This window comes from Leuresthes tenuis, unplaced genomic scaffold (assembly GCF_036924035.1).
Source record: "Leuresthes tenuis unplaced genomic scaffold, fLeuTen1.0.hap1 SCAF_3, whole genome shotgun sequence".
In the NCBI taxonomy this organism is placed as follows: Eukaryota; Metazoa; Chordata; class Actinopteri; order Atheriniformes; family Atherinopsidae; genus Leuresthes; species Leuresthes tenuis.
This window is the reverse complement of record NW_027325357.1, coordinates 2,915,759-2,939,648: the sequence shown is the minus strand read 5'-3', so window position 1 is coordinate 2,939,648 and position 23,890 is coordinate 2,915,759. Positions and strand designations below refer to the sequence as shown.

At 40.2% G+C, this 23,890-nt stretch overlaps 1 protein-coding gene across 2 annotated transcripts; it reads left to right on the top strand.

Annotated features, from left to right (window-relative positions):
* ccdc71 (coiled-coil domain containing 71) lies at window positions 1-23,890 on the top strand. 2 transcript variants are annotated; one of them, XM_072381427.1, is made up of 3 exons: window positions 1-101; window positions 13,674-13,723; window positions 20,434-23,890. In XM_072381427.1, exon 3 carries the CDS (start codon window positions 20,444-20,446, stop codon window positions 21,518-21,520), a length of 1,077 nt encoding a protein of 358 aa, XP_072237528.1. In that variant the 5' UTR covers window positions 1-101; window positions 13,674-13,723; window positions 20,434-20,443; the 3' UTR covers window positions 21,521-23,890. The 2 variants fall into 2 exon arrangements, with proteins under 2 accessions (XP_072237528.1, XP_072237527.1); XM_072381426.1 differs by lacking the exon at window positions 13,674-13,723.

The window sequence follows — 23,890 nt, the reverse complement described above, 5'->3', positions numbered from 1 at the left end:
TCTCACTGGTCTGTCATCCACACCGCTGTTGTTGCAGCCATTTTACCGTGGAGCGTCGACACAGCGACGACCGGAGGATGCCGAGACATCACCGTTAAAAGGTAAAACCGCCTTTTTCAAGAGCTCTTTCACGTTTCTGTGTAAGCGTTTCGTTTCCAGTTCGGTAAACGTGACGGTCAGTGTGCGGCGAGCAGAGGCCCGGCCGGTCGGAGGGGCTGAGACAGCCCTTAAAACTGCTCAGACAGAGGAAAGATTGCTGGGTAGAGTGTTTGACGACCATAGCTTGAAGCTGGCAGTTAACAAGTCCGTATGAAAAATGGCGACGTCTCTTTCTAAACCTGTTAAAGTTGCAAATGAGCTCCCATACCGCGGCCACGGGAACGTTTGGTCCCAGTTAAAGTGCGCAGGAAAGGTACGTTCTTTAAATTAGCCTGAGTCACACTGGCGCGTTCGGAAAGGGGGCGCTCGAGAGCTGCAGAACGCGAAACACGCGCGCACTGTACTTCATTCCCTTGTTAGCTAGCCTGTTCTTTGCTTTGCAGACTGTAGATTGCAGATTGTCAAACATTTTGAGGCTTCTTTGTTCTTTTAAACCAGCAGATGTTATTTTTGTCTGTTTTGTTAGATATTGTTTATTGTGTGGGCTTGCTGTCCTGGACATTTTAGTGGCACACGTGTTGTTTACGAAGAGAGACAATGCTAGCAAGAAAAGCAAAAATATAGTAAACTATTGTGCTGGTATATCAGCAAGCTAGCTCCTAAAGGGTGTGAAAATGAATAACGTTTGTCCAGTGCTGCCGTTTGCCCCAATAGGACCGCTTTTTGGGCCATCAATCGGAAGGTCGGTGGTTCAACTCCGGTTTCCTCGGGTGAAGCATCCTTGGGCAAGACACTGAACCCCACGTTGCCTATCGATGCATCCATCGGTGTATGAATGGTTAGAAAGCACGTAGTTATGTATAGACTTAAGACGTGCTGTATGAGTGTGTGTGAATGTAGTGTTGGAAGCGCTTTGAGTGGTCAGTTGGACTAGAAAAGCGCTATAAAAGTACAGTCCATTTACCATTTGATCAAAGCAGTTGCAGTGCTAGCGTCAGGTCCTGGTTGGTTCCAGCTAAAGCTGCGATTCTGCTCTTCGCATTGGTCATTACATGAGCAAACTGTCATGTAAACACCAACTTTTTACGTAGCGCTTCAGGAGCGCTGGGCTCGTTGTAGTTTTTCTAAGCGGTATGTGTTGCTGCTGAGCGAATTGTGCTCCGATACAAGTCATAGAGTAAGTAAAATGTCAAAGCGCCTGAGCACCAGGTTTTGAGAGGGCAAGAATGATGAGCAACTGGTTTAGTTTTCACACAGCCAGAGCTACAATTGATCTTCGTCATTCTATCACTTTAATTGTCCTTTTAATACATGTTTGATATTACCTCAAGTATATTGTGAATTTCAGAGTTTGTGCTATTTTTCTAGCTCAGTGTGTCTTCATGTCATTGTTACACGTTGAAGCTCAGTTTTGTATTGTTCTCTGTCAGACTAAACGCCACACTGGCTCTAGTTGGTTCCAGCTGGAACCAAGGGATTTTTAAACATGGCACTCCTAACGTTTTAGATGGTCTGATTGGTCTCCATAACACCAACATAACTGGTTCTTTGCGTTGGCCTTCAAAGAATTGATGCTAGTGAAGGACCAGTTTTTCAGTGCTGTAGCCAGTGCTCTGGCAGTCAAAACAGAACTGGAACATTGTTCATTTTTGATTAAGTTGAAAAATGTATATTTTGATCAATTATAATTTTATGTAGCTGTAAAGCACTTTGAATTGCCTTGTGTACGAATTGTGCTCTACAAATAAACTTGCCTTGCCTATAATATATTGAAAGCAACAGAACAATCTAAGTGGATTGTAGGTCATGATATGCCCATTGTTTTCTGAATACATAAGGAATAAATGGGCAAAATATGGGCTAGAATCGGTCATTGGAAGATCTCAATTCGGCTTGTGACATCTTCAAATGAAAAGGAATCAGCCCATCAAAAATATATTTTTAAAGAAGGCTCTTTGTTATTAAATCGCAAGACAAATTAAATATTTGTAAAGTAATTTGACTGGATATTCTTGTTCAAATGAACCATGTCTGATATTCAGAGCAGTCGCTGTGTTAGTAGTACAGGATCAGGATCCTGTAACACTTTTTAACTGAGCATAATAATGTTGCTCACCCCAGACATTCAGTCTAAACTTACGATAATAGTCCGACATTACTAGCAAGGGGGCGTTGCAGTGTACCCACTCATCCAGCAGGGGGAGGTACAATTTGTTCTGTGCATACCTTAGTAACCTCTCAATAAAATAGCCTAATGTTTGCAATACTGCTACAGAAATTGAAGAAACTAGCATGCAAAGCGTCCGAAGAGGCTAAATACTCTGAGAAACGGGCTATTGGAAGTATTTACTAATTTACACTCTAAATTGTAGAACGGCAAACAAAGGCTTCATATACAGCAGCTGTCTTTCTATACAACGACGTTGGACTCGCATGCTAACTTTTCTACCACCAAAAAGAAGTGGTGAAGGTTCCTCTTTGACATTTGAAACATTAGAAGAATTTCTTGCACATTAAATTTCAGATATGACCAAGTCATTGAGTACACAGTTAAACAATTTTTATTGAGTCCTCCTAAAGCCCACACAGTGATTCTCTACATTTAGCCTATTTGCTGTTTTTAAAGCAACATTGGAAAAGTTAGCCTTTAAACTCCGAAGTAGATTTTTCTTTGTTATGCACATTCACTTGTCTAAAACTGCCCTGGAGCACCTGGTAGCTGAGATACCACTTCTTAACTTTGGTTTCCTGCCTCGCACAACAGCGTTTTGCCATGTCAAGCACCACCAACTAGATAAAAACACACTATTACCAGTACGGCAACTAGAATGGCAACTAGACCCAAGACAACGCCACAATAGGAATGAGGAAGGACAGATTAGGTGTACAAGCAAGACACGGAACAATTTTACACATCAGACTGAATTTTACTGCTGGAGCGAGCTCAGAGAAAAAAAACAAGATGACAGACAGATGCAGACTTGGTTTCATTGTTGCTAACATTGTTGCTCTCTTATTCTGTTGCATTTGCTTTGCTGGGCTACTTCGTTGAAATTGCCGACATACAGGTTTAATTTCTTGAGAAGAATACAATTATGATCACTAAAATGTCATTATTGAGTAGGATACTTTGTAAATACATCACTGTTTACTATATTATTATCATGAAGTATAATACTATATTAAAATAACTTGCAGATATGATCAAAATATCATATCATGATGAAAATATATTTCACTAAACTGAGCATATATGCTAAGGCTCAAGAATGTTTTTGAAAAATGGCGTAGGATGTGATCTAGAGATCATGGTGGTCACAGAATATGTCGGGGGATGCTTCAAATACCAGCTTGCCCAAGACAGGAGCAACCTGACACCATAAGATAAGCTGGGAAGAATTTAGAAAGTGGGGTGCTGGCTGAAAGTCAATAAACTGGGTAAAAAGATTGAGTGTGACATAATTACCTCTGGGCTAAAACTGACTTCTTTATTTTCAAGAAAAGGGCAGGACCAGTAACTTTGAAGGTGTTTCTCTTGAAGTGTTGCAGACTAAGTCCTTAATTAAATGCTATCTCAGACTGAACTTTGTAACAGCTGTAAATCAGAGTAGAGTAATGCTGTGGTGAATCATAGTATATAAATATGTCTTATTCTTGTTAAGTTCTGTAACATTACTGAATTACCTATCCTAGCACTTACCTTGTACTTCCCTACCCCCTCTATCTCTGCACTTTATCTTTCTGCACTTCCCTCTATGCCTGCACCCTATCTCTACTCTGTCCCCTCTGACAGAGTCGGACTCCTGGGTTCCTTCTATGTAGTTTATTGTTAGCTTTTTGTATAGCTTGTTATATCTTCATTTGTAAGTCGCTTTGGATAAAAACGTCTGCTAAATACATAAACAGAAACATTACCCTGCCATGTCTCTTGACATACTTGGTGGCTTTTGGGGGTGTCTTTGTCATTCTGTAAAGCAAGCAGTGTTAAATCCCACTGTAGGGGGAGCCAATATGCAAGAATCTGGCATACTTGTTTTATGATATGATATAATATCCAGATACTCCTAGAGATGACAGTGATTCCTTAAGAATAATTCTCTTATTTCTTCTCTTGATGTTTTTCCAACTACTTCTTCTATTGAATTACAGCCTGAAGCAATGAAGTCTGTACTGCCAACTTTTTTACGACGCTATGCAGCCGAGTTTATTCTCTTCAAACCAGACAATGAAAACATGTCTGTTTCCAAATGACCTTTCAAAAAGAACAGAAATCTGACTATTGTCCGGCTGAAGCTGCAAGCCAATTCTTTCTGTCAGGCAATTGTTACGCCTTTTGTGTCCTGTCGGTATATAGAATAGAGGTTGGGATTGTTTTGATGCGTTGTCTTTTTTTACACAATGTGTTGGACTTCTGTTCGCAGTGTGAGAGTTCAGGAAAGTGTTTCCCATTTCCGCACACTGTTTATAATCCACAGAACATACATCAAGACTCATTTTTGCCTCGGTCCTTCATGTTAGTTGCTGGTTGTTTTTCATTGGACAGATTGATCTTTATTTTTTACCTGAACATGTGTCCTGTAAAAACCGTTTGCTTTGTATGTGGATGTGAATTACGATTGGTTTTAGAACAAATGGGGCGGATTTCAGCTAGTGGTTTACAGTTTGAGCAGTTGCAATATTGATGAGTTACCCACAAGTTTACTTTTGTTTGGTGTGGTCTGCAAGCAGGACTTTTAAGGCCGGAATCAACTTGTCTTATATGGTGATAAGCTGAAGCCCACTATATTGGGTTGGTAGAGTTACTGTTCATGAAACTGAGTGGTTAATGTACGTTTCTTGTATTTATTCTGGGATTCCACAGAATAGTTTTGTAAGATTCACATTAAGCTTCAAATTATGGCTGCATGACTGTGGCAGAAATTATAATCAGGATTATTTTGGTTTATATTTTAAATGTTAGTATATATATATATATGTCTTAACACTATTACTGCTATTGTTTCTTTTAAACACTGAAAAAATTGGAAGTATGAAACTTTTTTTAAATAAAATGGGGTGCGGATATTGTAGAACATCATTATAATGATATGAATGAATGGTTGCAAATGTAACCACTTCCATCTCTTCTCTACCCCCCCCCCCCCCCCCCCCCCCCCCCCAAAAAAAAAAAAACATTACCAGGGGAAATTGGGTCAAGGGAACAAGGGAAGCCAAGATGGTGGGCCCTCACAGCCTGATTGGTGTGGTTCAGTTAAGCTGATCTGAAATCTGTTAATCGGTGTCCTTAGCAGACATGCTGTCAGTTTCTTGAAATGGAATTTTATATATTTGCTGCTTATAATCAGTAATAAATGTCTGGTTGGTTAATGATAATTTTTTTTATGTGTGACAGAGGACTCAAAATATATTTAAGCTTTGTGTTTTTTTAGCTAATTTAAGCTAAGTGTTTCCGGTGTTGGTTCTGGTGCCTCGAGCCAGTTCTAAGTTGGTTCTATTGGGTTTTCCACATCCAGAGAGCTAAGTCATTGCAACACCCTAATTTTAAGTTGAATGCTAACTCACCAGCATGCACATATGCAGAAGTGCAATGGCAGTATTCAATCTGACGTATAAAGCTGTCTGTTGTTGTTAATGCTAATCGGCTGAATGGTTTTTGACATCAAAAGTTTCAAATCGGACACGTCAAAGATGTGTATCGTCTTTTCTTCATAGCAGATATTTTTGTGAATTTTAGCCTTTAAATGAAGTGAGACGCTTAGTATTCAGACAGCCGACTTCACAGCACATAACATCTTTAATTCTCATTCAAATCTCTTTGTTCTGTGTCATTTATTGTGGCTTTTTCTTTAGAAGCTAGCTGACTAAGTTGATATCACAGATGTTTTTTTTAAATGAGCGAAACAGCCGAGCTGAGAAAGATGGATGTAGAGAATAAAATCATGCACTATTCAGTGGGTAGTACTTATGTTGAAAGTGGGAATGTATGATAATTCAGTTTTAATGATTTTCACGTTCCATTAAAAATGGTCGGAGCCTTCTTATCAGTAATCCTTCTACACACAAAATAACCTCACAAGTCAAGTTAGGGCTGTAGAGACTACAGAGTCTCTCTTTTTAAAGACTCCAAAGTTAGTTTAAATTGAGTGTCTGAAAATGACCTTCTCGACTTTTATGTTAATTTTAACCTCCGTAAGAGGACAGCATTAAACTGACAGAGAAGCTGTGTTTGGAAGTATTTCTGGAGTTTACTTTGGAATTGGAAACGTTTGTCGACTTCGTCCAGTGACAACTCTGCAGATTCCTGTTAGCTTTCCAATGCAGAGGCAGCGCAGATGCATGAGTCGGCGTGTTCAGCAGCGTCCGGCTGACTGATATTCAGCACAGTCTGCTACAGCAGGTCCCTTGTTGGAGACTTGTAAAACTCACCAATCACATAACAACATGTAACGGCACGCAGCCCAGCTGAGGCATTTCGTTACCTACAGCCCACGACGCTCACAACCCGCCGCTTGTACTTCTTCTGCCGCTGGAAGTGGCCAAAGGGGCGGGGCTTATATGTATATATAATAATCTATCCATACATCGGTTCCCTCTTTCACCTTGGATCGTACTCTTGGCAGCCTTCTTTGTGTTTGCGCTCTGCCGTTTTCCGCTTTTTTCCCCGCCTTTTTTCCGCCTTCGGAATCCAGATCGGCCCTAATTGGCTGTCGCCGTGTCGCATCACTGCTCATTTGCATAAAGTTGAGCCTTTCTCAACTCTTGAAGCTCACAACACGCCGCTCATCGACGCCAGCTTACATTGAAAATGAATGGCAGCTGGCCGCTCACGCCCCTTTTGGTGTGAGCCCCCGGTTACACTCTTTCTTTGTCGGTTTTATTTCTCTTATTGTATGTTATTATTCTATATATTATAATTGGTTTTACATTGATTTTGAAAGGTGTCATTAATTGTTCAATGACTGGAAAAGGGTCATAAAGCAATCCAACCTTTTGTGGAACAGCTCCTCAGCCAGCGCTTTATGGTTATGATGAAACTGACGCTGCGATATAAGATTCATACTACAAACTCATAGATTTGTGTGGAACAGCACAGGAAATAATGACAAATTAATTTAAACTTTGGTTTCCTAGTCCTGTTGCTCACTGAACTCTCATTGAAAGGAAGTTGTAGGCAGCTGTGTTTAAGGCGACACCATAAAATGGCTTCTCTGGACAAGACTGAAAACTGGTTATAAAAGGGTGACCTACTCAAGGATCTGTAATGTTTTTTTAAGTTGGCCCCTTTAGACACATTCTGGAGACATGCACGACTTGGTTAATTAGATGAAAATGGCTTTGATATGGGACCTTTTTAAAGAAGACAAAAAGGCATCAAGCAAATACCTGCAGGAAATCCAGAGCACTGCTCCACATCAGCCACACTATGAGGCTATTGATGATTATCTTCTAATGGAATTAAATCGGCCCAACTAATTTATCTCTACTTAATTATATTAAATGTTAAGATTTAAAGCTGTTATCGAATGCCATCCAGGTACAGATCACACGTTCATACCAGGTGGAAAGGCGATCAGTTTAATGGATTGTGTTGCTGTCTCTGTAGAGGCTGGAAGTGTTCGTTTTTAACTGCAGAGTAGCTAGAAATCTCCTCCAGCTGCTCCTTTGCTGCGGTTAGATTTTCTTCCTCACCGTTTAAACTGTCAACAAGAGAAATTAGAAGTTGGTTACCTGATACAGTTCGTCGTTGTTGGCAGTTTTTAATAAAAAGTGAAGTGGATATGACTTGTAATATGATATCACCAGTCATCAGGGTGGGGCTGCGAATCATGTGGCTCGATTTCCTTCATTTTCCTACTTTTCTGCTGTTTTACAGTGATGCTTTTTTGGTTTATTTGATTTATTTATTTATTTTTTTGGTGTTTATCCCCAGAGATCCCTTCAGAGTAGGCAAGGCAAGTTTATTTGTAGAGCACAATTTGTATACAAGGCAATTCAAAGTGCTTTACAGCGACATAAAATCACAAAAGGCAATGGGGAAAAAACCTAAAAAATAATAATTATTTAAATTAAAAGCCAAGAGTGCAGATAACCCTCCCTGAGGTTCTCAGAGTCCCAGCTGGGTCATGTGGCTCTAACATGTCAGAGATGTGCACGAGCAGAGCTGTTTTAAAGTCTATCATCTGAGTGACAGGAAGCCAGTGCAGAGACCTGAGACCTGGACTAATATGGTCGTATTTCCTGGTTCTGGTCAGGACTCGAGCAGCAGCGTTCTGGATGTCCTGCAGCTGTCTTACGGCCCGTTTAGAGCCCAGTGAGCAGCTGTTACAGTAGTCCAACCTGTTGGAGATTAGTCTTTCTAAGTCTGGTTTAGACACTTTTCCTTTGATGTTTTTTAGATGGTAAAAAGCTGCTGATGTTATTGATTTAATGTGGCTGTTAAAGTTCAGGTCTGAGTCCAATATTACCCCCAGATTTCTAACCTTATTATTAGGTTTGAAAGAGAGAGTCTCAAGGTGACTGATAACAATTTCTCTTTGTTTCTGTGGGCCTCAGACAATGATTTCAGTTTTTTGTTTAGTTAATGACACATTGATCTGACTGTCCTCTGCATAGTGGTAGGACAGATTATAGCTGTGTATTATCTGGCCTAATGGGAACATGTACTGATTGAACAATAGGGTTCCCAGGATTGACCCCTGGGGTACCCCACAGGTCATAGCCATTTAGTCTGAGACAATTTCAACAAAATACTTCCTGTCCTCGAGATAGGACTTGAACCAGCACCAGCAGAGATTCCCACCCAGTCTTTTAACCTCAGTAATAAGATTACATGGTCAGCTGTGTCACAGGCAGCACTCAGGTCCAGCAGAACTAAGACTTTGCCTGCGTCTGTGTTCAGGTGGATATCGTTTATCACCTTGATCAGAGCTGTCTCAGTGCTGTGGTGGGGCCTAAAGCCTGATTGGAAAGTATCAAAAGCATTGTTAGCCAGGAGAAAGTCAGTAAGCTGTTGGTATACAACTTTTTCTCTGACTTAGCCTAAGAATGGCCTGTTTGATATGGGCCGGTAGTTGTTCAGTACTGTGGCATCTTCTTTAGAAGAGGCTTAATGACAGCAGTTTTTAAGGCATTTGGAAATGTTCCAGTCTGAAGTGAGATGTTGATTAAATAAGTGAGTTGTGGTAACAAACTGCTCAGCACAGACTTTAGAGTAAATGCCTCATCAGATTTGTTAATTGCTTAATTAATTCAGATGGGTTCAGTCTTTGCTGTTTCACAAACATTTCTGAAACACACCAGCCGAAACACTTTGTAGCCGGGATTAACCACCGTTTCTGGCTCCTATTAACTTAAAAGCTCATGATTAGTTATGTGGTTCCCTTAAGAACTAAAAGAGGTAATAACGATCTGCCAGCTCATGGTTTAGTTTTTTTTTTTTATATCCCAACAAGGAAGTCGGTCTTTTTTTTCTTGTCAGAATTGGTCAACTCCAATCTCCCGTTTATCAATGAATGCTTTATAAGCATCAAGTGCCGTTACAGAAAAACTAACATCGGCTGTTAAGTTCTGCAGTGCTTATTTTAACAGCTTAGTCTGTTTAAAGCTCGAGATTTTACCAATAAATGGATCAGTAGCCTTCCAGCTGTCCGTGGTCCAACTGCAGATGAAAGAAAATGTTGGTATTAGAGAGTAAAACTTCAAGTTAGTTTGGCGTGTGTGATCTTGAATATTGTGCATCTCAGTGTGGTACAAAGCAATAATTAGGTCTGGCTTCTCCAAACATGCTATTAATTCTTCGTACAGAGACAAAAAAGGTGTCCGGCTGCTTCTGTTTGTAACTTGTAATTAAAGTTTACGGTGTAAAATTCCTCTGTGGCTCCACCCCCAAAACATGGCTGCGAGGTCACGCCATGAACTGTCGACTCGAGCCAACAGCAACGGGCAGCTTAGTCGAAGAGCTGTGATCAGACCAGTTAGGTGTGGCCTGGCACAATTACATTAGGCAAAAGGAATTCAGTAGGCGGGATGCTGGCTGAAAGTCAAACCAACAGCGAAGAGAAAGGTGTGATGCTATTGTCTCTGGTCTTTTAAAGAAAAGGTACGACTTTACCAGGGATTGGGAGCATAAAGACTTGCTCATTGTAATGTAAAACTGGTCTTTTTCTGGTAGGAACCCGAGTCTGTTTCTTTATCTTGAATAAAGTGTTGCTTCCGGTCACTTTGAAGGTGTTTTTCTTAAAGTGGTGAGTCCTGAAATTCTATCCCATACGGGGCCTTTGTTTTTACAACAAAGCCTCTCTTTTGGTCCATTTTCAGCAGTTGTTAAGCTGGCTTCTACTTCTGTAAACAAAGCCACAAGGTGCATAATATTATAGAGGAGTAAAGGGAGGGCTGCGATACTACAGTGTCCAGCCCTGCATCGCGCTATTTCGCTTTGTGGTTGCTTGATATTTTTAAGGCCTTTTAATGTAATTTTTGTGACCTTAAGGTGATAACAAATTCTCATCAATGGCTGTGCATGTGCAGGACTGACACATGGATTAGTTTTAATGACAGTGGTGTTCCACCCCTGAGCTGAAGGGGGAGACAAAGAGCAAAAACTTAGCTAATTTCTCAAATGCTACTTTAAGTTATTAGAACAATTTTGTGTATTTGTATAGTGCCGGTTCACAGCAAGTCATTTCACTGCACTTTGAATAGAACAAACAAGTCCAGTTAAACACCAAAATAATCAAATTAATTAATCTTAATCAGAAAGTCTGTAAGTATACATAAAAGTGGGTTATGGGAGAAGATTTAAAGAAAGTTACTGAGTTTAGATCTTCAACCCTAACCTCAACAGAACTGGCCACTTTGGAAAAAAGTGTCTAAAATCAAATGGCATTAATTGGCCTTTCCAGGAAACTGCTGGAAAATGCTAATAAATGTTATTTTGTATGTATCTATCCTTTTATGTAGCCCATTGTTTAATTTTTTATTTTTTTTTTTTACCTGATGAATGTGCGTCTATTTATCTTCCACGTGAGAAAACTAGGTTTCCATTTTGTTGTTTTCTCAATTGTATGAGCAGATTTTACAACCAATAGTCACGATCCTTCTTATCATGATTTGTGTGGAGTGTTTACATAGATAAAAACACCAATGTTAATGCTGTAGAGACTAAAAAGGGACAGTTGCTTCACAACATGACGCCTCTGAACCATCGACACCAAGCCTTGACACCATGTTGCCAAACTATTCTGGAAAAAAGTTGCCTACAGAAATTTGTGAACCAAAATGTAGCCACGGGCAGCACCAGTATTGTAATAGTCATGTTGTTTCTGCAGGTTCAGTCTTACAGGGATACAACTTAAGAAAGAGAACCCTGAGTCTTTATCAGGTTGCAAAAAGTCTCCTTTTTAAAAAGTGCTGCTGATTTTATTGCTGAACCTGTTACCTCTATTTTTAGTCTGAGAATCTCTCCCAGTGTCATTCCCAGTACTTGGAAATCAGCTCTTGTTCTCCCTCTGTTAAAGGTTGGGGACCCTTCACATTTTAATATCTACCGCCTTATTAGATCAGCAGTACTGGCTAAAGTGTTTGAATCCTTCATAAATATCAGACGGTAACATTTCTAGTCAATGACGAACATTTCAGATGAGATCATTGTACGATTACAGCAGCTGTGGCTGTTAGAACTGATATTATCAGCTCGTTAGACAGTAAATGACGCTGTGCAGCTCTATTTGTTGACTTGTTGAAAGCTTTAGACTCCGTAGATCATGTAGCGGTAGCCCATCTTGATATCCAAATTATGAAGGTGGAATTTCACACGTTACGAGGTTTAAAAAAAAAACCCTCAAGTCAATTTTTATGGAGATGTAAGCTGAATAAACAACTGAAACGTGAGTACTTTTGTCTTTCTGTTGATCTGTTTGATCAGTTTATGAAGTTAACCTTCCATCTTTCACACCACAACCTTTTGAACCATTTCAGTGACCTGTTTCACCTGCAGTAGAGAGGCAAGTTTAATGCTGCAGCATGTAGTGTTTGTAGAGGATATTAGACAGTGTAGGAGAATGAGATGTGCTACTCCTGTTGGGGGATTTTGATACTAGCACAAGCTCTTCTTTCTGACTTTCTCTGACTTGGCCCTATCGGTGTCAGTGAATTGGCTTAGAAATGATCTTGTTACTTTAAGAAATTACACACCAGCCTACTCACAATTTTTTCAAGGAGCTATTTTAGCCCCCATTTTATTTAATTTCCGGGACGACATCCAGCCAAGGTACATTTTTATGCTGATGACACAATGAATATACAGTAGCACCTTCGTTTAATCAAGCTGTAGAGCTCTTGCAGGAAGCTTTTCAGTCAACGCAGCTCTCACAGTTGACACTAATATTTCAGTCCTTTCCATCCTAAAGCAGCTTATCTGTGTCTATTTTAGATGGTGTATGTATAGACATATGGCTTTATGATAAGCTAGCTTTTAATGTGGTTGACCATGTTAAAATAGCTTTGTTCTCTGCAGCTATAGATGTTATCTATATGCATTCTTCTTCGTCCTGTCTTTCTGGCTTCGGTGTATCATACCAATTTGTGTTTTGTAAAAAAATGCAACATCATGCAACATCAACTGTGAATCTTGTATGAGTCTCTCAGACAGACTTCTCGAAAGCAAAATTTATTTGTATTAAAGACATTTTCAGCTGTGATATAGTTACATTTCTATCCTTCTGTCATGTCAGTATGAAACTAGATCTACAACTAGACATCATTTAAATGTTCCTATGAAACTAGATCTACAACTAGACATCATTTAAATGTTTCTATGAAACTAGATCTACAACTAAACATAGTTTAAATGTTCCTATGATACTAGATCTACAACTAGACATTTTTTAATTGTTCCTATGATACTAGATCTACAACTAGACATTTTTTAATTGTTCCTATGGTAATAGATCTACAACTGGACGTCTTTTAAACGTTCCTATGACACTAAATCTGCATCTAGACGTCTTTTAAACATTCCTATGATACTAGATCTGCATTTAGACGTCTTTTAAACGTTCCTATGGTACTAGATCTACAACTAGACATTGTTTAAATGTTCCTATGACACTAGATCTACAACTGGACGTCTTTAAAACGTTCCTATGACACTAGATCTGCATCTAGACGTCTTTGTAAACGTTCCTATGATAGTAGATCTACAACTAGACATTGTTTAAATGTTCCTGTGATACAAGAACTGCAACTAGACGTCTTTTAAATGTTCCTAGGCTGCTAGGTTAAACTATTTTCTGCTTCTGTGCTCTTTATGCATGAAATGAGCTTCTTAAAATCAGCAGCTTACAAACGGTCCACTCTTTCCATGCTTTTAAAGTCACACCTGTCATTTTTACAGTTCTGTGATGTAATGCCACAGTCATAAAAACAAATCTCAGTGAGCCCTGCACATGTACAGCCATAGACATTAATTTGATGTTGTGTTGAAGAGGACACCAAGATGCCATCAAAAGCTCACAAAAATGTCAAAGCGTGTGGTGCCAGGCCTGAAACCAAAGTCGTTAACTGCATTATCTCAGCCCCCAGACGCTTCAAGGCAGTTTCAGGCCCTGGAATGTGAATAACAAAGGTCAGAAGCACATAGCTTTAAGGTTCACAAACTTCTCTAGTGTTGCTTCAAGAGCTGCTTTGAAAGAAACCTGTTCTTTTCACATAGTTTTCTAACTGGAAATAAGCTATAAAACTACTAATTGAAATAGTCTTTGATGTGAAACATTTACATTATTTGGCCAAAAACATCCTGTTAGAAGAGATCTTCTATCTCGATTGGACCTTCCTGTCTAATAATAATAATAATAAGATAAAAAGTAGATGTTTGCTCTTCTTTTGTACTAAACTTGGATGAACTTTTGTCGAAACACTTTCAGCTGCTTGCAAAAATAATATCCTGTAAGAAAATCTGTAGTAGGATCAAATGGTTGTTTGATAAATATGTAATTTACATGGAAAACGTTTTACCCACAAAGTCAGGTTTTTACTGACGGTTACAGGCAGCTATAACAAACTAAGTTTAAACTCTTGCCAATGTTTGCACATCAAAAGACGTTCAGACTCCAGCACAGCTGAGCCTGATGAAGTGCAGATGGTGGCTTTGTAAGACTCTGTCACAGGCCTGGTGTATTTAACCAGGAAAGATCAAACTACCAGTTAGCAAGTCGTGGCAAGTTTTGTGGTGTTTGATTCAGCCTGACTTCAGTTTCTGCTTGGATTAATATTCTTTACATTCTATAGCAAAAGTGGAGCTTTTATTCTCCAACACAGCCTGAACCCTCTGAGACAAGCTTCCTGTCATTTCTTTAAGGAGTCTTCAGGAATAGTTCTCCAGGCTTCTTGAAGGACATCCCAAAGCTCTTCTTTGGATGTGGGCTGCCTTTTGTTCCGTTCTCTGTCAGATGATCCCACACTGCTTCAATAATGTTGAGGTCCGGGCTCTGGGGAGGATTCATCCCTCCATAAGACCTGTTGCCACTGATTTTCAGTCCACTTCTTGTGTCATTTGGCACAGCTCAGCCTTTTCTCCCTGTTTCCCTTCCTTAAGAACGGCTTCTTGACAGCCACCCTTCCATGGAGACCATTTCTGATGAGGCTTGGGCCAACAGTAGATGGATCAGCTGAAGGTCCAGATGCATCTCTCAGGTCCTGTCAGGTCACAGCTGGATTTTTTCCTCTTTCTTAAGGACATCACTTTCAGATCCTGTTCATCTGCTGGAGATAGTTTTTTAGGCCTGACACTTCTTCTTCTGTCCTCCACTTGTCCAGTTTCCTCAAATGTTTTAAGGACACACTGCACACCATGCTGAGATATGCCAAGTTTTCAGCTAATAGCTCTTTGGGAATCACCTTGTTGCTGCAGAAATCCTATTTTCTGTCTGTCAAACTGTGTTTTCTTTGCTGTTTTTCATAGATGCAGCTAAAGAAATGGGAACAAATTATGTGTCTTTGTGACAAAGTGCCTAAAGATCCAATTTAAAATGGCTTCTTTAGCATAGCTCAGCCTTTTCTGTGTCCAGGAACAAGGACGATCGTCCAATTAAACTGCCAGATTGAACTCTAACCGTGGCTACGCATGTCAGCGTGCTGAGTAAAACTGGCATGAATGGTTGTTTGCAAACGGTTAAAAACTATTTAGATTTTATGGTAAAGCACCTACCTGATGGTAATATACAACCTCCTGACCAGAGCTGTGTTAGAGGGTTAAATTTCTAACGAATATAACTGTTTCTTTTTTGCAATGCACAGAAACTGTCAATAGTACCAAGTCTCTAGAGGGAAGTACCTTCAGACAAAATGCATGTAGATGGGTTCAGTGGTCGACCAAACCATTCGACACACCTGTAGCCCGATGGAGTCCTTGATAAAGAATACGCTGCAGGCTCTGTGGCATCATCAGGAAACCAGTCAGTGGAGACTTTAAACCGTATTCAGAAAGCAACATTAGGGCTACAGCTTGTTAATTTTAAATTAAAATGCTGACGGTGAGCTTGACTGTATTATTTTTATTTAATGGATTTATAAATAATGAACCCTTCCATTTCTACTTGTTTCAGATTCCTTCTTTTAGTTTTTGGTGCAGTGGAGAAAGATGCTAAATGTTGGCTGTTTAACTTCCTTAAGACCATTCGAAACACAATTTTTTTTTTTAAGATATTTTTATTTTATACTTGTTGAAAGACGATCCCAGAGCATTATTTTCTGTTCTTCTGCTGCTTGTTACAATACAACCCCTGGCAGACAACTGGATCATTCAACTTTCCCCACATCCAACTCTGCCAACGTCCAATTCGACTGGGTATGGTTAGAAGATGTGGAAGTAACATGATAAACTACTTTAATGTGGGTGGATTTGAATGATCCAACTTCACCTCCCTCAGGGTTTTCAGCAAGGAGCTACAAACAATCACCATTCTTAAAAAATGTTGCTTTAATACATTCTTTAAGGGGAGAAAATATGATATGAAACATGAAATATAGTCAACATTCAACTGTTAAAATGTTGATTGTGATTTGCATTTCTAAAGTCTAAATATGCAAATGAGGCTGCACTGGAAAGAGAGTTCTTAGAGAGCTTAATGAGCTGTTGCACCTGCTGATTGGCAGGAATCACGACCCCCAACTAGAGAGCTGCCAGTGGAAACAATAGAGATGATTAACAAACAACTTCCAGAAGGTCATTCAGCTCAGAGATGCTGGCTGTTCCCAGTCAGCTGGGTCTGAAATCTGGAGCAAGAACAAACTAAACAGGAAGGTTGTAAAAGGGAAACGTTCAGGTCAAAGAGTCGGGACAGAAAACTCAAAGCAACACGTCTGAAAACAGAAAAAGTTCAACTAAAGAAGCAGGAGTCGATGTTTGTGGGAGAGAACTGTAAGAAAGCAGCTGAAGGAAATGGGATTTCCATCCAGAGAAGCCAAAGTAAAGCATCAGTAACACCTAAAGAGAAGAAAAGCAGCTCACAGCGGCTGAAGAGAAGCAGCCAGGGACTGTGGATGGTTGGATGGAAGTGAGACTCAGAGATGAATCACCAAGGAGACGATGCTGGAGCTTTAGTTTGGTCCAATGAAACATGGAAGATGACTGGCTGAAGGAAACCAGCAGGTTTCCACCATCTCTGATGATATGGGCTGATGGAAAGGACCAGAGGAGATGTTCAGGTGGACTCTGTTCTCCTTCCATCTCTGATGATATGGGCTGATGTAAAGGACCAGAGGAGATGTTCAGGTGGACTCTGTTCTCCTTCCATCACTGATGATATGGGCTGATGTAAAGGACCAGAGGAGATGTTCAGGTGGACTCTGTTCTCCTTCCATCTCTGATGATATGGGCTGATGTAAAGGACCAGAGGAGATGTTCAGGTGGACTCTGTTCTCCTTCCATCTCTGATGATATGGGCTGATGTAAAGGACCAGAGGAGATGGCAGCCATCGTTCAGGTGGACTCTGTTCTCCTTCCATCCGTCAGACGGAGGTTTGGTGAAGCTGAGCTCATTTTTCAGGCTGATTAATCTTTTACAGAGCAAAGACTGCTCAAACTGTTCTTCACATGTCCAGTAAACTGTCTGAATCTCAATCTGAGATCAAATTTATGCACCTTGTAAAGCTAATCTGTCGGCTTCTGAACTAGAAAGTGTGAGTCTGGCTGAATAAGAATGTTTTTCATTAGTGAAATCCACGCTTCAAAGCCAGATGATCCAGGTGTTAAATATGTGTGTCTGCACTGAATGAATCCTATAAAACAACCGACTGAACATCCTCCAGGAGGATTGATTCCATATTTTTTTTCCAGGGCTTGTAGAAGCGAAGGCTTCTTTAAAGGTGGCGTTGAACAGGTGCTGAATGGGCAGAAGGTCACATTTGGCTTCCTCTCATGAGCTCAGACTAATGATGCAGCTGCTGAGGTTTTCTCAGCAAATGAGTACCTTTGGGTTTGTGACATTTGCTGTTTTTTTTTCTGTCTGCTGGTCGAGCAAAGAGAGGTGTCTGATTACACCGCTGCCAACAGTAAAATAGCACCCCCCCCAGCGCATTAATCAGCCTGCCTGTGTTCACAGCTGCGGCAGTACATGTTCTGAGTAGCATTGTATGTTCAGGAGCCGCAGAAATAGAATAATAGAATCTCCTGGATGATTTTTAATGAGGAGCAGGAAGGTTAAACCTCATGGCCACGCCGCTCGCAAGCTGCTGAAATTTTCATAGTAGACGGCATCATTAAGACGTGTCTGTTCCACCTTTTTTTCCCCCTTAAATTATAGCCTTTTTCATGTAGAAATCACACTATTTTGGGTCATGATTCAGTGGTTGCTCATTTACACGGAGAAAATTGAGGTTATTAACTGCTATCGCAGTTTTCTATTTGATTTAAAGTATCAGACCTGAGTCCTGTTGCATTAGAAAGCTTCTAGATCTTCAGTAATTTCGTGTGATAACATGCAGTTGATTTGAGCTTCTGTTAGTCCAGTTAATAGGAGTAAAAAGTTTAAATCTCAGTATAGACAATGACCCTTTTTACATTGTGTTACTACTTATAAATGCACTGCTTACTTGGGTTTTCTGGAGTGAAACACTGAAATAATTCACATATACATGTGAAAATATGTGGATTAAGTTAATTGTAGGAAGAACATATGTACTATTGTACAAGAAATACACATTTTTAAAAATGCAGTAGGATTTGACTTGGTCTGGGCGATAAAACAATCGCCAAATTAGATCACGATTGAATTTGAGACATTTTCAGCTATCTACAGTAGGGCTGCACGATTATGACCAAAATCACAATCACGATTATTCTGATTAATATTGAAATCGCGATTATTAATCGCGATCATTCATCATGTCTGGAAAAAGATGTATTTTTATTGCACCATTTATAAACCAATCATTTTTAGTGAAAAATGACACAATGAATATACAGTAGCACCTTCGTTTAATCAAGCTGTAGAGCTCTTGCAGGAAGCTTTTCAGTCACCGCAGCTCTCACAGTTGACACTAATATTTCAGTCCTTTCCATCCTAAAGCAGCTTATCTGTGTCTATTTTAGATGGTGTATGTATAGACATATGGCTTTATGATAAGCTAGCTTTTAATGTGGTTGACCATGTTAAAATAGCTTTGTTCTCTGCAGCTATAGATGTTATCTATATGCATTCTTCTTCGTCCTGTCTTTCTGGCTTCGGTGTATCATACCAACTTGTGCTTTGTAAAAAAATGCAACATCAACTGTGAATTTTGTATGAGTCTTTCAGACAGACTTCTCGAAAGTAAAATTAATTTGTATTAAAGACATTTTCAGCTGTGATATAGTTACATTTCTATCCTTCTGTCATGTCAGTATGAAACTAGATCTACAACTAGACATCATTTAAATGTTTCTATGACACTAGATCTACAACTAGACATTGTTTAAATGTTCCTATAATACTAAATCTGCATCTAGACATTGTTTAAATGTTCCTATGATACTAAATCTGCAACTAGACATCATTTAAATGTTCCTATGATACTAGATCTGCAACTAAACATTGTTTAAATGTTCCTATGATACCAGATCTACAACTAGAAGTCTTTTGAATGTACCTATGATACTAGATCTGCATCTAGACGTCTTTTAAACGTTCCTATGATACTAAATCTGCATCTAGATGTCTTTTAAACGTTCCTATGATACTAAATCTGCATCGAGACGTCTTTTAAACGTTCTTATGATACTAGATCTGCAACTGAACATCGTTTAAATGTTCCTATGATACAAGATCTGCAACTAGAAGTCTTTTAAACGTTCCTATAATACTAAATCTGAGGGGGTGTACATGGTGCTTAACTTTGGTTGATAAAGTTTAACTGCATTTGCTTTATGTTGCGGCCATTATTAGGATGTTTTTTACATTAAAAACCTTTGTATCGAGATCGATCAATATTGAAAATAAAATTGTTGCCCTATTGCCCTATTGCCCAGTCCTAGGTTTGACACGGAGATAATGGTGGATAAACAAGCCTGGGCATGTCAGGACTTGCCCTCGGCAGCTGCAACCTGATGCCATTAGAGTCCGCCGTAGGAAGGCAACCAATAGGGAAAAGAGATTAATTATGACACCATTACCACTGGACCAAAAGAGACTTATTTAATTATATCCAGGTACGAGGCTGACTTGGTTTTGTGGCCACTGTGACTAAATAAACTTTATTACATCAAACTATGATCATCTCCAGTCCCTTCTTGACTCCAGTAACTTTCTATTTAAGTCATTTTTAGGGGTGTTAGAAACTGAGTCCTGAGTCATACTCTGGCTTAAACTCTTTTGATTGGGTCATTATGTGCAGTATGAGGACAGTTTGGACCATAAACGTTTAGGACATTTTGCCTCTTCTCACCCTGAAAACCTTTGCTCTTCTTTCTTATATGTGTAAGAAAACAGCTGAATTCGCAACACAGACGTTGTTTGTAAGTTACTTGAATGGTGATTTTTGTCAGATGATGCTGTGGTTATTAAAAACAGGATTTTATTAGAGCAGAGCGACAGTTTGTAAAAGCTTTAAGTGGCTCGGCATCTCCTGCAGTCGGCTTTACCAATTCAACATCGACAGCTCCGTGCAACTTGGTCTGGAACCAGTAAAAGAACTGGTTTCCAATCCCTATAGGATTATAAATCTGTAAAGAACGAATGGTGACGAATTGTCTTTTGTTAGATCATTGTTTTCATCACTTTGTTTTTTAATTGGTTTTAGTTTTGTTGTGATCCTCTGTGAATTCACTTTGACTGAAAGTGTTCATTTGTTTTCCTGCAGCTCTGCAAACATGGCTGACGCACCACAAGGTCCCATGGTCAGCCGGCCATTGGTATTCGCCAATGAGGAGCGGAGGGCCGTTCACTCCTGGTCCCGGATGTCATCAGCAGGGCAAAATGTCCTCCTGGATGCTCTAAAGATCCTCAGCCCGATGTCCCGAGACATTTCGAGCACAGAGGAGCTTGTGACCTTCCTGCAGGAACTGAGCGAAGAGGGTCACAAGCCGACCGTGCTGCGCAGCAAGGATGTTTACGCCTACCGCTCCTGCACAAGCGAGCCGCTCACGGAAGATATGCTGAAGCCAGCCAACAAGAGCGTCAGCAGACCCACCGCCAAGAAGAGGAAGAGGAAGCCTCTAGTGAAGAAGAGGGAGGTGCACCCATCCTGGAACACCTCCGAGAGGTGCAACCCCAGGATTCAAGGGGTCCGGCCTCCGGAGATGTTGATGGACCATCGCGCCATTGTATGCAGCAGGACGCCCAGTCGAACTGTAGAGATGTCGCAGGTCGATGTGCAGCCATGCCTCAGACTGACGAACATCGAAGGTCTGTCTGGCTTCCACACGGCCAGACTCCAGATCCACGCCATCTGTGAATCGTCTTCTGAGATGCCCTCTGTTACCTTTTCACCGCAGAAGCACCCTCCAACACTTTCAGGAATACCCTCTCAGCCTTCTCAGAACGGTGGTGGGGCGCCCACCAAAGCTGTGGCCTTGTTCAGCCAGAAGAGCCTGTCCTGCCCGATCCGATTGGACGGCGCACTCATTGGAGATTCTGCGCCGGTCTTCTATGCCAATGGCCGGGCGTTCCCAGAGACTCACACAGAGCTGACCAGCAACGGCTGGAGGGGCAACGGCCTCCACCAAGATGTTCTGAGTTCCAAGGAACTGAGCAACCCCACGCGGCAGAGAAATGGCTGGAAGGACGAGAAAAGTTTCAGGCGGAAAGTGATAAAAGTGGACGACTCTCGCTCTGTGGCTGAAGCCTGCAGAAAAGCGCAGAAGATCTTACATGTCAACCTTTGTCCGGTTATTCAGATCCAACCTCTCAACCATGTGCTGAGAGACTTCAGATTCCAGAAGAAATGACAGCCCCCCCACCCCCCAACCCAGACTCTCTCGGTTTCCTTCAGCAGATGTTGGTGTTTTACATTCATTAGCCTCCACCTGGCTGTTTCTCGGTGTTCATAGCAGATGTCTTACATGCGTTTCTGAAATCGCTGGCGGGTTTTTGAGACGGCAGAGAAGGTTGTCTCTGAAACTTCTGGTTCCTGACGGAAGCACCCAGAGATGAAAGGCAAATGAAGATAGGTGGTGCTTTTCCTAGCAGGCTGGGAAATGACTATCAGCCAAGTGCTGGTACATTTTCACTGTCAAAGTTTAGTTTGTTCTACAGCCAAACGTTCTGCTTTCAGCTGCTCATTGGGACAGAGCAACATCCACTGTGGCAGCGTGGGCCAGAAGGTGAATTTTCTGCCCTTTAAAAAGATGTTACGTGTGGGTTGCTGTTGTTAAGAGTATTTAAACTCATTTAAACTAAAGCGCCATGTGTTGGAAATTAAGATATTTTTTACTTGTAGCGCTTAAAACGGTGCTGTGTCGGTGCCGCACCACACTGTCTGCTGGAAAGGAGGAAACATTTAAGCTATTGTGGGGAAAAGAGAATCCCATTTCCAGCAAAACAACTGATTTAAACTATAAGGAGGGAAAATGTTTTTTCTTCCTTTATGTATTTTTTATTTTTTAATCTTTATTTTGTCTTCACTGGAAATCAGAAAGGCCCTGAAGTGAGCACAGCAAACTCAAAATAGTGACAACGATAAATTGGTCCTTCACAAAGTGTTCCTTTGGTTCGTGAAAACGAAAAATGTGTTATGTGGAGTGTGCGGCCGCTCAGTATATTTGATGTCTCAGAGAAACAGAACATTTTTAGGTCTGAAATGAGTCTTTTCGAATTGTAAATTTGCGCACATGAAATTTAAGAATTGGGTCCCAAAGGTTTTCTCACAATTTCACATCATGAAAGCAGATTTCAAAGTCTTTTTTTTTTTTTTTTACAAATATCACCCTATAATTTCAGAATTGGTTCTCATATCTGGCCCTTTTTTTAAGTCTCAAACCACATCAGAATCAAATCTACTGAACACATTTTCAGTGTTAACCCTGTTGTAACACGTTAGTTTGACTGATTTTAGAAACGTTTGTGGTGGATCTGCAACTGCTGGTCTGTTGGTTTTTCTGACCAGTTTGATAAGGTTGAAGCGTTCATCTTCCATCGGAATTAATTTGTGCGATGTTGAATTTAATTGTCCAAAAATGGGAGAAAGAACCATTACGATAATTATTTTTATTGAACTTATCAGATGCAATTGAACTGTTGTGGCTCACCATACATCTAAAGAAATGCACTTTGATGGTGATTTATTGTCATCTTTTTCTGAATAAAAGGCGTTTTTGTTGTGGCATTCAGAAAATACCTGGAATAATCTCAGAAATTTGGTTTCTTTTATCCACTTTGGGTTTTTGCTACAGGTGCTAACTCCGCAGTGTTGGTGCTGGCACAAGAATGTCATCAAATTTTTATTTTATTTTTTTTGTATTTCTAGTTCAGATTAGGGCATTTAAGAGCAGTGACTTCCTGTTGGGGATGGTTTGTACTGCTGCCCCCTGCAGGTTGGGATGAGCACACCAAGCCATCTTCTGTGCTTTCCAAAGTTTTCATACTGTGAGGACCATGTGAATCAATTTTCATGTTATGTGACAAACGTCTGTGTATTTCCCTCAACAAAACCACATTCCACGAGACAAATACAATATTTCTGAGTGCTCAAACTGGGATAAAAAGTAGCTTGACAGAACCCATCGTCGTCTTAGAGTTTTTCTCATGTAAAAATCTTTACATGAAGTGTAGAAAAAAAGCCTGAAATGGACCTTTTTTATTTTTTTTTTTCAAATAAAACTACAGTTTTGTCCAAAAAAAAGAAAAAAGAAGTGGCTAATCTCCAGAACATCATTGATAAAACTGATAAAACAACCGACACACCATCATTTCATTACATGGGGACAACTGTCTTTTGGGAGATTTTTTTTTAAAAAAAAAGAAGAAAAAAGGTACAGTTCTTAATTAACTGGATTTCCAGACATCTGTTAAGTTTAAATACTCTGAGATTCACAGGACATGTGAGAGAAATCAGATATTATGTGGGAATGTTCTGTGTTCTGTTCCCGTTTAAAATGAGACCACGTCAACCTTCACAGGTTTCCACATCTGTTCTGCTGAACTTCATGTTGCTGAGGAGCCTCTTCCCTCGTGCCCCTCTCCGATCAGTCTGTACACAGTCATGTTCATGCCCTTTTCTAGATCTTCTGTTAGTCTCGTTTGTGCAACACTTGTATAATAATGTATTTCCTACATGATCTTTGAAACATTTTTGTTCAATAAAAACAAGCTGAAAAGAA

Bases quoted from the DNA above. Each gene is read 5' to 3' on its own strand.
- ccdc71 (XM_072381426.1), top strand. From the start codon at position 20,444: ATGGCTGACGCACCACAAGGTCCCATGGTCAGCCGGCCATTGGTATTC.